Consider the following 15,143-nt stretch of genomic DNA (forward strand, 5'->3'; position numbering starts at 1 on the left):
TATGTTGAAGAATTAAAGATACACAGTGTTGTACATTCTTAGAAGAGAGGTAAAACAATTACAAATCACTATCTTTTATACAAACTACTGACATTACAGAGTCAAAACATGGGATTCTTCACTTGGAGTTTTGATTTAGCTAACCAAATAAAGGATGATAGTTCATTAGTTCATAGCATGTACAATGCAAATGTTTAATAAAAAAACTTAAGGAAGAAAAACTGTCATGTGTTATTTTAAATTTAATATATTTACATCAGGCCCCTCAACATGGAAGCTCCTGTTTATTTCTAGTTTCCCTAGTGAGCCCCCTTACCACACTATTATATCATATTCCCAGATCTTTAACCCTAATGATCTTCCACAACTCCATTTAGCAAACTGAAGCACCCTTCCCATCACTGGCACTCTCTGTTCATCTTAGTTTTAATATATCATTAACTGTCTGGAACTGTGCAAGCTACTGGACAGGAATTCCTACAACACACCCACCTGTCACAATTTTTCTGAGTATGAATGCATTTCTGAAACACTAACAAACTACACCTAAAAGACCAGCAACTTACACCACCACATCGTCTTCAAGCCAGTTAGCTGTCTTGTTTTGTGACCACTTTGATTCAGGGCTTTCATTCAGGACATATGGCTAGGGACTATGTCAATGCATCTTAACAGTGAGCCATATCCCCCCTGCCCCCACATCCTGTTTTCAAATGTCGTTCTAAAAGAATTCCAGACTCCCAAACTAGTTTTTGCTTTATCTGCTTCCTGTCTCATTAGTGAGAAAGAAATGTACAATGTAGGAACTGTCTCTAATAGATGAACTCTCTGCTATGTTAACTCAGTTTTCTCAGAATCTCAGCTCCAGTAATGAACCGTTAAGTTCTGTTCCCTTACAAAACCTGGAAAGGTCCTTACAGGATCTATTCCCTAACACAGACAAGAGTCACAGTGTTTCATTCTACACTAGGCATGCTCAGCAAGTCACATGTCACTAATTATGTTCCCATAGCGATGCCATTTCCCCTTATTGAACTGCAACTAATTCTGTCACCTCATGATATGTTCAATGGAAAAAGGATCTAGGAATATGTAAAGGCAAGTAAATGGTATTAAATTACATTTTAATATGAGGTTTTAGTAAAAAAAAAAAAAGTGAAAGGTAGCAGAGCATATGTAGAAGAACATGCAGCTTTACTATACCTTGGATGTGTAAGTTCATCTGCTGAAATGCTGTCTCTGAGGAATATTTCACTTGACATCTGTAGTATCCCTCGTCATCTTTGGTAACACTATGGATTAACAAAGAGGCATTCCCATTATGTAAGCCATCCTTGAATAGCTTCACACCATGCCAGTGTGTTATCTCTCCCTGGCTGAAATCTGCCACAATATGGCCTCCTTCAAATATCCAGGTCACAGTTAGCTGTGTCAGATCTATATGGGATTCACCAGTATCAAACATACAGCTCAGCAACACATTAGAACCAACTCTTACCCTGGTTTTCAAAGGGCTTACTGATACATGAAGTCCACTCCCTGTAAAAGAATGCAAACAAAATTAAAAATATAAGAAGGAAAACATAAAAGCAATGATAGTGCATGTATATGCATACTTTCTATGCTCAAAGTCCATACTGTGTGGTATATCATACCTGTATGTACCTATGAACCTATATAATTCCAGAGCTGGTGTACCGGCAGGTGTACTATACCATTGACTAATGTCATTTATCTTGGATTCCAGGTGTTGGAGTAGAAAGATTTTTTTCTTTTGTCTCGTACTGTCAGACTGTTGCATACAGTGACATTCTGCAGTAAAACTCCAGTGTATTTGCCCTAATCAGTGATACCTGCCTGTTGCAATAACCCTAACTAGTGTTACCTGCCCATCATATTACCCCTGACTAATATTACTTGCCTTCTGTTATAGTCCAGACTAGAGTTACATACCTGCTCCACAGACACAGATATATGAAGACGCCATCTCTGATATATTAAGTTTCCCTAAGTCAGGTATATGAAGATGCCATCTCTGATATATTAAGTTTCCCCTTAGTGCTGCAGTTGCTCCTCCTCTTCCTGCCCCATCCTTTCTCCTATCTACCCAAGGCATCTCTGAATCACTAAATTAACATATCCTATAACACTTCCTACAGCAATGTGTTCCAAGGTCCTACCACCTTCTCCATGAAATATTTCTTTAACATATTCTTGAACCATTTCTCCTCCTAGCTGCAATACATAACTTCTTCTCCCCTCTGTCTTTCATTTTCACACCTCCTATTTGCCACCTGATAGTGCAGCATGTCCATTTTATAACCTTCCTTGTCAGGATGCATATGTCCAGCTGTCTAACTCTCCCATCATATTCTAGTGCGCCTAGTCATCCCGTCTTTCTGATAACCCAGTCCTGCATATTTTACTAACCTAGTCACTTTCCATGCTTGTCGGTATTGTAAAGGGACAAAGTATTCCAAATGAAGCGTTAAAAGTACCATGTACAATGGAAGGGCAAGTCTAGCATCTCTGAAATCTATTTCCTGCAGTAGAAGGTCCAATATGCTGCAAACCTTTGTCACTGACTTTTAACACAGTGTTATAATATTCATTTTATGATGTACAGATCAGTTTCTTCCATTGTCCTCCCTAGGACTACCTCTCCAAGCAGGTATGAGTTCCCTGGATTGTCACCATAAAGCATATAACCTTGCACTTTATCCCTTAAATCTCAGATGTCACTTGTACCCACAATGCCACCTGCTGTAGACCTCAGAGGAAAATGAGCTCTACTCTTCATCCTTTCATCCATTGCACCAGTCTTGGTACTATCAGTAAGCAGGTTGACATCCTTCCCAATCCCAATATGATATCTGCCATAGGTATGAAAAACAGGACTAATCCCAGTACTGAACCCTGTGATCCATCACTCAGTTCTCCTTGTGATTTCCCTGAATTGTCATATTGTGGCTCTAGTCAATCAGTTTTCCCATTCATCTCTTAATGTCAGATCCTATCCCAGCATACTTTAATTTCCCCAGCAATCTCCTCTGGGTTATAGTATAGTATTAAAGCACTTAATTGAGCTGACATAGAGCACAACTTTGGGCAGATCTGTGGTCAACTCAATGGTGACTCCATCATAGAAATGGATCAGATGTGACTGGCACTATCTCTGCTGTGCAGTCATGTTGACTATCAGCCAGAGAATAAAACCATCCACAAACTCTATGACTCAACCATTTAGAATATTTTCTAGAAACTTTTCTCAGACAGAAAACAAAGTAATATGCCTAGATCACCAAGATCCCTCTTAGACCCACCCATTTTATAATGGAGCTACTGTCTTCTGGTGCTCTTGCACCAATTTTGGTTTGCAACTAGAGACTGAAAAATGCCTGCAGTCATTGAAAAACCATGCCTGCTAACATCTGTGTCAACCTGAGATGCATGTAATATAGAGTGTGTGCTTGATGTTCATAAAGGCCCTGATTTTCTTTTCTCATTCCTACCTGGTTATGGATGTTCAAACAATATGTACCCAAGCTTCCCACACTGGAGCTTTATCATTACTTTGCAAATTCAGAAATGAAGAATACATGCAACATGTATGCCTCAACTGTGACATTCTAGAACTTTCTTGTCTCTGTTGCTGATTCTACCACCAACATTCCCCATTTCACTTGCCCATCCTGCATTCTCTAGTTTTGTCCTCCTGTGGGGTTACAATGGTGTTTTGTTTCACCACTCTCATAGTTCAGCTTCCTGTATGCTTTTATTTCTCTCCTTGCAGCTGACCTTTGACTGCAACAAGTGCCTCTCCTTGTCCACTGAGTCCAGCAGGTATCCCTATCCCCTCAGACAGGGTTCAACTCATACATGGGGCTGGAGTTTGACCACTGAGTCCAGCAGGTATCCCCAACCCCTCAGACAGGCTTCAACTCGTACATGGGGCTGGAGTTTGACGTTTTGGATGCCTTTGAGTGATGGCCTGCCATTCTCACCCTGTGTGCACCTATTAACATCCAGGAATAGATATGCAATGGGAACACACTAGGTATTCATGGAGTGCCAAAGTGCATACTCCCCAGCATCAGTATGCCCCTCCTTCTTCAGAAGCCTGAGCTGCTTTTTCTCCTCCCTCTCTCTATATATGTGAAGAGCGGGTGAGCTTATTTTCTGCAAAACTTGTACTTTTAAGTACTTCACTGGTACTTTAAGCAAATACTCTTCCTTATCATTTCCAGTTAAGAAGTCGTATTGTGATTATTTCTGTCTCCCTCATTTGTAGGAGAAATGCTGCACTCACTTCCTGTCATGTGACAGTTTTATCCATAACCACTTGCTGTACATGCCATGATCAGTATTACCCGACTACTATGTTAACCCTTGCCAGTATTACTTACCTGTTTATTTATTTATTTTACTTATTGGCATTTGTTTACTGGGTAGTCCACTGTGCCGTTAAGAGACAATTTTCAGTGGAGGCCTGGGGAGAAAAGCTTCACAAAAACATGAACACACGAGAGAATATGACAATATGAATAGGTTTCACAAAGTATATGCACATTGGCGAACAGTTAACAATTCATTAAAGTAAAGGTTAAACAGAAAATGACGATTAAGTACAACTAAAATGCAAACTAAGTACAGGGTAAGATAGGAAAAATGAATGAAAAAGGCTATGTTACATAAAACTTTCTGCCACTCGAATAGTTAGGTTATCATCAGACATTAGTAGATAGTGGTTATTGAAATAATATCATCATGAAGCAAAGGCAGTCAGGTTTTGAAGGGTGGAGACTTAGAGCAAGTGCAGTTCCAGATAGAAGTAGGTAACCTCATACAGAACTTTTAAATGAAGCATGATTTTGATTAGTTCTAATAATTAGTGGTAGGGCATTCAAGGTTCTAGCTACAGAACACAATTAAAGAAGCTATCCAGCAGGTACGTTTGGTTTGTTAACCTGCAAAAGGTGTTGATTCTCAGATCTAAGAGGCCTCTTGGGATGGTAGTACCTAAATATTAGACTAACAGCAGGACAGTCTAAAGGTTTATAAATTATTTTATGTGTTGTTGTTAACTGCAGGTAGGACAGATAGTGTAGAAGTTCTAGCCAGTTCAGGGAGTGCAGAGCAGTGCAGTGATGAGTGGCATGTCTGGCATTTGTAGCAAACTTGGCAATTTTGTGACATCATGTTTGAAGCTTAGTTTTTAGGGATGATTGAAGATTGCTAAGTAAAGGGGCACCACAGACGAGAGAGGGACATATGTAAGTGGTAGGACGGGCTTATTTACTGGAAGGTTAAGGAAGCGTTTATGTCTGTAGAGAATGCCTAGCTTTTGGTGTGTTTTACTCATGTTATGCTGTATGTGCAGGTTAAATGTCAGATGTTTACCTATTATTACTCCAAGTAGTTTCATTTGAGTAACAACTTTGATTCTAGTGATGTTTTGGGAATGTATAGTGAACTGGGCTTTGTTTAAAGGAGATTTCTTCTCAGGGGTAAATGGAATTAACTTGGTTTTGTTCAGATTAAGGACAGATGATTATTGTATAACCAGGTCCCTGTGGAGGTAAAGGCCAACTGAGTGATTTGTTGAAGATCAGACATGGAATCAACAGAACATATAATAGTAGAGTCATCTGTGTATTGAATGAGAGATCCCTGACTGAATGAAGAATGGACACTATGAATAAAGATACTGAATAAGAGGTGTACTAATATAGAACCTTGGGGAACCCTGGTAGACATGTGAAAATATGGAGAGAGGGAGTTTTGCCATTTAACAGCCTGTTGTCTATTTGGTTGGTAACTTGAGAACCAGTTGGGGGGATAGGCCAATTTTTGAGAGCTGGGTTAGAAGAAGGGGTGAGAGACTGTATCAAAAGCTTTTGATAAGTCAAGAAATAGGGAGGAGACAATTTTACCAGAGTCTTGGGCTTATTAGCTGTATCCATGAAGGATATTATGGCAGGCATAATACTATGGCTTGGTCTATTAATACTATGGCTTGGTCTATACATGTTGTGAGGAAGATTGGATTTGGTTCTTAAGAAGAAAGTTTAGCAGTTGTGTATGTATACGTTTTTCAAGAATCGTGAAGATATGAGAGAGAATGGCTATAGGCTGGTAGATTGAGACATCGTAATATTGCCACCTTTGTGAAGGGGTAGAATAAATTTTTTTTCCAAATTTTCAGGACACAGGATTCTAGGATGGATCAATTAAGACGTATACTTATAGGGTAGCCAATAGCTTCGCCGGATAGTTTTAGATATTCCGTGAGTAGGTTATCAGCTGCATTAAAGCTAGGTTTCAGTTTGAGAAGTAATATTTTATTGTAATGGTTGGAATAGGATTAAGGGTGAAAGTGGGTGCATGATGGGTTGTAGCCTCAGGGGAATAACAGGAGGGTGTAGCGGAAGGGGAGTGGGTGTAAGAGAATAGTCTTGATGGCCCGGTATAACTTGTGCCACAGTGTCCTTGGGGAAGTTAGCAGTGATGTTTACTATAGTAATGATGAAGTGAGAGTTAAAGAGACTAGCTATTTCTTGCTATGTTTTGTCAGTATGTGGACATGGATTGCTTTTTGTGCCAGGACATTATGGATGTCCAGAATTTTTGGGGGTTCTGCTTATAGTTGGTTTAACGTTTTAGATAACAATCAGTTTTGTCCTTGGTGACTTGTATTTTTGCCTGGTTGCAAAGTTGTTTAAATTTCAACAAGTCTGGAGGGTTTTTATTTATTAGTCATTGTTTCCAAGTTTTGTTCCTGGCTAGCATAAGTTCTTTAGTTGGTTTAATTAGCCATGGGGCATGGTTAGTTTTAATCCTCTTTACATAAGAGGGTGCAGGGCTATTGAGTGTTTTTAAAAATATTGTATTAAAGCAGTCCACCCCATCATCTAGAGGTAGGGTTTTTAGGATGCTCCAGTTCATCTTTTTTAGCGTATTGATGAAGGTCAGCAGATTGAAGTTAATTAGGTTCCTTATTTGTTTATGATGATGTTGCTTTTGAAAGGAGGAGGCTGTGCAGTCAACAAAGGTGGGGAGGTGATCACTAGCACATTTGGGAGTGTACCACTTAAGGATATTAATTAGATTAGTAACCAGTATCTAGTCTAAAATGGAACCGTCCTTATTACTCCTATTTAATCTATTTGGAGAGGTGATAAGTTGAATGAATTTAAATAGGTAAATATTTGAAAATGGGTACTTAGAGCAGAAGTTTACCCAGTTTATATTAACATCGTTCAGAATGATGGTTTCATTTTTAATATCACTAGAGATCCAAGCAAAGATCTCTTTCAGCATGGGTACATTGTTGCCAGGGGGAAATCATCGAATGATGATACACATCTTCTTACATTAATTTATTTTTAGGAACGAAATAAGAATTTCAGCATTAGAGAACTGTGGAATTGTATTTGTGTAAGGGATTATATTGTAGGTGTTAGAGAAAAGAAGTGCAATACCACCTCCTTTTTTGTGGGGCCTAAACGATCTCTCTGTAAGTACAGTCTGCAGGCTATAATCAGCTGGGACTGCCATTGGCCAAGTTTATAAGCACAGTGTACCACATACTGCAAGTACTGTCTGCAGGCTTTAATCAGCTGAGACCGCCATTGGCCAGGGTTATATGCATGGTGCACCACACTCTGCAGGCTTTAATCAGCTGAGACTGCCATTGGCCAGGTTTAAATTCACAGTGCACCACACTCTGTAAGTACTGTCTGCAGGCTTTAATCACCTGAGACTGCCATTGGCCAGGTTTATATGCACGGTGTACCACACTCTGCAAGTACTGTCTGCAGGCTTTAATCAGTTGAGACTGCCATTGACCAGGGTTATATGCACAGTGTACCACACTCTGCAAGTACGGTCTGCAGGCTTTAATCAGCTGAGACTGCCATTGGCCAGGTTTATATGCACGGAGTACCACATTCTGCAAGTACTGTCTGCAGGCTTTAATCAGCTGAGACTGCCATTGGCCAGGTTTATATGCATGGTGTACCACACTCTGCAAGTGCTGTCTGCAGGCTTTAATCAGCTGAGACTGCCATTGGCCAGGTTTATATACACGGTGTACTACACTCTGCAATTACTGTCTGCAGGCTTTAATCAGCTGAGACTGCCACTGGCCAGGTTTATATGCACGGTGTACCACACTATGCAAGTACTGTCTGCAGGCTTTAATCAACTGGCACTGCCATTGGCCAGGTTTATAAGCACGGTGTACCACACTCTGCAAGTACTGTCTGCAGACTTTAATCAGCTGAGACTGCCATTGACCAGGTTTATATGAAAGGTGTACTACACTCTGCAAGTACTGTCTGCAGGCGTTAATCAGCTTGGACTGCCACTGGCCAGGTTTATATGCACGGTGTACCACACTCTGCAAGTACTGTCTGCAAGCTTTAATCAGCTGAGGCTGCCATTGACCAGGTTTACATGCACGGTGTACCAAACTCCGCAAGTACTGTCTGCAGGGTTTAATCAGCTGAGACTGCCATTGGCCAGGTTTTAATGTATGGTGTACCACACTCTGCAAATACTGTCTGCAGGCTTTCATCAGCTGAGACTGCCATTGGCCAGGGTTATATGCACGGTGTACCACACTCTGCAAGTACTGTCTGCAGCCTGTAATCAATTGAGACTGCCATTGGCCAGGTTTATATGCATGATGTACCACACTCTGCAAGTACTGTCTGCAGGCTTTAATCAGCTGAGACTGCCATTGGCCAGGTTTATATGCATGGTGTACTACACTCTGCAAGTACTGTGTTCAGGATTTAATCAGCTGAGACTGGCATTGGCCAGGTTTATATACACAGGGTACCACACTCTGCAAATACTGTCTGCAGGCTTTAATCAGCTGAGACTGCTATTGACCAGGTTTACATGCACAGTGTACCACACTCGGCAAGTACTGTCTGCAGGCTTTAATCAGCTGAGACTGCCATTGGCCAGGTTTATATGAACGGTGCACTACACTCTGCAAGTACTGTCTGCAGGCGTTAATCAGCTTGGACTGCCACTGGCCAGGTTTATATGCACGGTGTACCACACTCTGCAAGTACTGTCTGCAGACTTTAATCAGCTGAGTCTGCCACTGGCCAGGTTTATATGCATGGTGCACCACACTCTGCAAGTACTGTCTGCAGGCTTTAATCAGCTGAGACTGCCATTGGCCAGGTTTAAATTCACAGTGTACCACACTCTGTAAGTAATGTCTGCAGGCTTTAATCATCTGAGACTGCCATTGGCCAGGTTTATATGCACGGTGTACCACACTCTGCAAGTACTGTCTGCAGGCTTTAATCAGCTGAGACTGCCATTGGCCAGGTTTATATGCACTGTGTACTACACTCTGCAAGTACTGTCTGCAGGCTTTAATCAGCAGAGACTGCCATTGGCCAGGGTTATATGCATGGTGCACCACACTCTGCAAGTACTGTCTGCAGGCTTTAATCAGCTGAGACTGCCATTGGCCAGGTTTAAATTCACAGTGCACCACACTCTGTAAGTACTGTCTGCAGGCTTTAATCACCTGAGACTGCCATTGGCCAGGTTTATATGCACGGTGTACCACACTCTGCAAGTACTGTCTGCAGGCTTTAATCAGTTGAGACTGCCATTGACCAGGTTTATATGCACAGTGTACCACACTCTGCAAGTACTGTCTGCAGGCTTTAATCAGCTGAGACTGCCATTGGCCAGGTTTATATGCACGGAGTACCACATTCTGCAAGTACTGTCTGCAGGCTTTAATCAGCTGAGACTGCCATTGGCCAGGTTTATATGCACTGTGTACTACACTCTGCAAGTACTGTCTGCAGGCTTTAATCAGCAGAGACTGCCATTGGCCAGGGTTATATGCATGGTGCACCACACTCTGCAAGTACTGTCTGCAGGCTTTAATCAGCTGAGACTGCCATTGGCCAGGTTTATATGCACAGTGTACCACACTCTGCAAGTACTGTCTGCAGGCTTTAATCAGCTGAGACTGCCATTGGCCAGGTTTATATGCACGGTGTACCACATTCTGCAAGTACTGTCTGCAGGCTTTAATCAGTTGAGACTGCCATTGACCAGGTTTATATGCACAGTGTACCACACTCTGCAAGTACTGTCTGCAGGCTTTAATCAGCTGAGACTGCCATTGGCCAGGTTTATATGCACGGTGTACCACACTCTGCAAGTACTGTCTGCAGGCTTTAATCAGCTGAGACTGCCATTGGCCAGGTTTATATGCACGGTGTACCACACTCTGCAAGTGCTGTCTGCAGGTTTTAATCAGCTGAGACTGCCATTGGCCAGGTTTATATACACGGTGTACTACACTCTGCAATTACTGTCTGCAGGCTTTAATCAGCTGAGACTGCCACTGGCCAGGTTTATATGCACGGTGTACCACACTATGCAAGTACTGTCTGCAGGCTTTAATCAACTGGCACTGCCATTGGCCAGGTTTATAAGCACAGTGTACCACACTCTGCAAGTACTGTCTGCAGACTTTAATCAGCTGAGACTGCCATTGGCCTGGTTTATATGCACGGTCTACCACACTATGCAAGTACTGTCTGCAGGTTTTAATCAGCTGTGAGTGCCATTGGCCAGGTTTATATGCACGTTGTACCACACTCTGCAAGTACTGTCTGCAGGCATTAGTCAGCTGAGACTGCCATTGGCCAGGTTTATATGCATGGTGTACCACACTCTGCAAGTGCTGTCTGCAGGCTTTAATCAGCTGAGACTGTCATTGGCCAGGTTTATATGCACAGTGTACTACACTCTGCAAGTACTGTCTGAAGGCTTTAATCAGCTGAGACTGCCATTGGCCAGGTTTATATGTAGGGTGTGCCACAATCTGCAAGTACTGTCTGCAGGCTTGAATCAGCTGAGACTGCCATTGGCCAGGTTTATATGCACAGTGTACTACACTCTGCAAGTACTGTCTGCAGGCTGTAATCAGCTGAGACTGCCATTGACCAGGTTTATAAGCACGGTATACTACATTCTGAAAGTGCTGTCTGCAGGCTTTAAGCAGCTGAGACTGCCATTGGCCAGGTTTATATGCACTGTGTACCACACTCTGCAAGTACTGTCTGCAGGCTTTAATCAGCTGAGACTGTCATTGGCCAGATCTATATGCATAGTGTACCCCACTCTGCAAGTACTGTCTGCAGGCATTAATCAGCCGAGACTGCCATTGCTCAGGTTTATATGCACGGTGTACTACACCCTGCAAGTACTGTCTGCAGGTGTTAATCAGCTGAGACTGCCACTGGCCAGGTTTATATGCACGGAGAACCACAATCTGCAAGTACTGTCTGCAGGCTTTAATCAGCTGAGACTGCCATTGGCCAGGTTTATATGCACAGTGTACCACACTCTGCAAGTACTGTCTGCAGGCTTTAATCAGCTAAGACTGCCATTGGCCAGGTTTATATGAACAGTGTACCATACTCTGCAAGTATTGTCTGCAGGCTTTAATCAGCTGAGACTGCCATGGGACAGGTTTATATGCATGGTGTAACACACTCTGCCAGTACTGTCTGCAGGCTGTAATCAGCTGAGATTGCCATTGGCCAGGTTTATATGCACGGTGTACCACACTCTGCAAGCACTGTCTGCAGCCTTTATTCAGCTGAGACAGCTTTTGGCCAGGTTTATATGCACGGTATACCACACTCTGCAAGTACAGTCTGCAGGCTTTAATCAGCTGAAAATGCCATTGGCCAAGTTTATATGCATGGTGTACTACACCCTGCAAGTACTGTCTGCAAGCTTTAATCAGCTGAGGCTGCCATTGACCAGGTTTACATGCACGGTGTACCAAACTCCGCAAGTACTGTCTGCAGGGTTTAATCAGCTGAGACTGCCATTGGCCAGGTTTATATGCACGGTGTACCACACTCTGCAAGTACTGTCTGCAGGCATTAGTCAGCTGAGACTGCCATTGGCCAGGTTTATATGCACAGTGTTCCACACTCTGCAAGTAGTGTCTGCAGGCTTTAATCAGCTGAGACTGCCATTCACCAGGTTTATATGCATGGTGTACCACACTCTGCAAGTACTGTCTGCAGGCTTTAATCAGCTGAGACTGCCATTGGCCAGGTTTATATACACGGGGTACCACACTCTGCAAATACTGTCTGCAGGCTTTAATCAGCTGAGACTGCTATTGACCAGGTTTACATGCACAGTGTACCACACTCTGCAAGTACTGTCTGCAGGCTTTAATCAGCTGAGACTGCCATTGGCCAGGTTTATATGCATGGTGTACCACACTCTGCAAGTACTGTCTGCAGGCTTTAATCAGCTGAGACTGCCACTGGCCAGGTTCATATACATGGTGTACCGTACTCTGCCAGTACTGTCTGCAGGCTTTAATCAGCTGAGACTGCCATTGGCCAGGTTTATATGCCCGGTGCACCACACTCTGCAAGTACTCTGTGCAGCCTTTAATCAGTTGAGACTGCCATTGGCCAGGTTTATATGCACGGTGTAACACACTCTGCAAGTACTGTCTGCAGGCTTTAATCAGCTGAGACTGCCACGGACCAGGTTTATATGCACGGTGTACCATACTCTGCAAGTACTGTCTGCAGGCTTAAATCAGCTGAGACTGCCATTGGCCAGGTTTATATGCACGGTGTACTACACTCTTCAAATACTCTCTGCAGGCTTTAATCAGCTAAGACTGCCATTGGCTAGGTTTATATACACGGTCTACCGCACTATGGAAGTACTGTCTGCAGGCTTTATTCAGCTGTGACTGCCATTGGCCTGGTTTATATGCATGGTGTACCACACTCTGCAAGTACTGTCTGCAGGCTTTGATCAGCTGAGACTGCCATTGGCCAGGTTTATACACACGGTGTTCCACACTCTGCAAGTAGTGTCTGCAGGCTTTAATCAGCTGAGACTGCCATTTGCCAGATTTATATGCATGGTGTTCCACACTCTGCAAGTACTGTCTGCAAGATTTAATCAGCTGAGACTGCCATTGGCCAGGTTTAAATACACAGTGTACTACACTCTGCAAGTCCTGTCTGCAGGCTTTAATCTGCTGAGACTGCCATTGGCCAGGTTTATATGTACTGTGTACCACACTTTGCAAGTACTGTCTACAGGCTGCAATTAGCTCAGACTGCCACTGGCCATGTTTATATGCATGGTGTACCACACTCTGCAAGTACTGTCTGCAGGCTTTAATCAGCTGAGACTGCCATTGACCAGGTTTATATGCACGGTGTACTACACTCTGCAAGTGCTGTCTGCAGGCTTTAATCAGTTGAGACTGCCACTGGCCAGGTTTATAAGCACGGTGTACCACACTCTGCAAGTACTGTCTGCAGCTTTAATCAGCTGAGACTGCCATTGACCAGGTTTATATGCACCATCTTCCACACTCTGCAAGTACTGTCTGCTGGCTTTAATCAGCTGAGACTGTCATTGTCCAGGTTTATAAGCATGGTGTACCACACTCTGCAAATACTGTCTGCAGGCTTTAATCAGCTGAGACTGCCATTGGCCAGGGTTATATGCTCAGTATACTACACTCTGCAAGTACTGTCTGCAGGCTTTAATCAGCTGAGACTGCCATTGGCCAGATTTATATGCATGGTGTTTCACACTCTGCATGTGCTGTCTGCAGGCTTTAATCAGCTGAGAATGCCATTGACCAGGTTTATATACATGGTGTACCACACTCTGCAAGTACTGCCTGCAGGCTTTAATCAGCTAAGACTGCCATTGGCCAAGTTTATATGTACAGTGTACTGCACTCTGCAAGTACTGTCTGCAGGCTTTAATCAGCTGAGACTGCCACTGGCCAGGTTTATATGCACGGTGTACTACACTCTGCAAGTACTGTCTGCAGGCTTTAATCAGCTGAGACTGCCATTGACCAGGTTTTTATCCACGGTGTACTACACTCTGCAAGTACTGTCTGCAGGCTTTAATCAGCTGAGACTGCCACTGGCCAGGTTTATATGCACGATGTACTATACTCTACAAGTACTGCCTGCAGGCTTTAATCAGCTGAGACTGCCATTGGCCAGGTTTATAAACACAGTGTACTGCACTCTGCATATACTCTCTGCAGGCTTTAATTAGCTGAAACTGCCATTGGCCAGGTTTATATGCATGGTGTACATCACTCTGCAAGTACCATCTGCAGGCTTTAATCAGCTGAGACTGCCATTAGCCAGGTTTATATGCACTGTTTACCACACTTTGCAAGTACTGTCTGCAGGCTTTAATCTGGTGAGACTGCCATTGGCCAGGTTTATATGCATGGTGTACGACTCTCTGCAAGTACTGTCTGCAGGCTTTATTCATCTAAGTCTGCCATTGGCCATCTTTATATGCACGGTGTACCACACTCTGCAAGTACTGTCTGCAGGCTTTTATCAGCTAAGACTGCCATTGGCCAGGTTTATATGCATGGTGTACCACTCTCTGCAAGTACTGTCTGCAGGCTTTATTCAGCTGAGTCTGCCATTTGCCATCTTTATATGCACGGTGTACCACACTCTGCAAGTACTGTCTGCAGGCTTTTATCAGCTGAGACTGCCATTGGCCAGGTTTATATGCACGGTGCCACACTCTGCATGTACTGTCTGCAGGCTTTAATCTGCTGCATTTGCCATTGGCCAGGTTTACATGCACGGTGTACTACACTTTGCAAGTACTGTCTGCTCACTTTAATCAGCTGAGACTGACCTTGACCAGGTTTATATAATCACCTGAGACTGCCACTGGCCAGGTTTATGTGCACGGTGTACTACACTCTGCAAGTACTGTCTGCAGGCTATAATCAGCTGAGACTGCCATTTTCCAGGTTTACATGCACGGTGTGCCACACTCTGCAAGTACTGTCTGCAGGCTTTAATCAGCTGAGACTGCCATTAAATGTCTCTAGTATCAGCCCAGCCCAGTTTTATCTGATTACTATATCACCTCTGTCCAGTATTATCTGCAAGCTTTTTCAGCCATGTCCAGCATTATAAGCCTGATGCATCAGTTCTGACCAGTTTATATGTATGTTGTACCTCCTCTGGCCAGTATTGCATGTAAGCATTATTAGCCATACCCAGTATTTCACACCTGTTGCATCCCTCAGGTCA

General features: G+C 43.2%; 1 protein-coding gene across 1 annotated transcript in view; it reads right to left on the minus strand.

Moving 5' to 3' along the window:
- LOC122813991 overlaps positions 1–1,519 on the minus strand; it is a 73,022-nt gene extending 71,503 nt beyond the window's left edge. Inside the window, exon 1 of the mRNA XM_044086565.1 lies at positions 1,204–1,519. Coding sequence (XP_043942500.1) covers positions 1,204–1,465 — 262 coding nt within the window. The 5' untranslated portion in view covers positions 1,466–1,519. The remainder of the gene's footprint in view (positions 1–1,203) is intronic.
- Positions 1,520–15,143: the final 13,624 nt, after the last annotated feature.

This window comes from Protopterus annectens, chromosome 10.part0 (assembly GCF_019279795.1).
Source record: "Protopterus annectens isolate FY-2018-M chromosome 10.part0, PAN1.0, whole genome shotgun sequence".
NCBI classification, from domain to species: Eukaryota; Metazoa; Chordata; order Ceratodontiformes; family Protopteridae; genus Protopterus; species Protopterus annectens.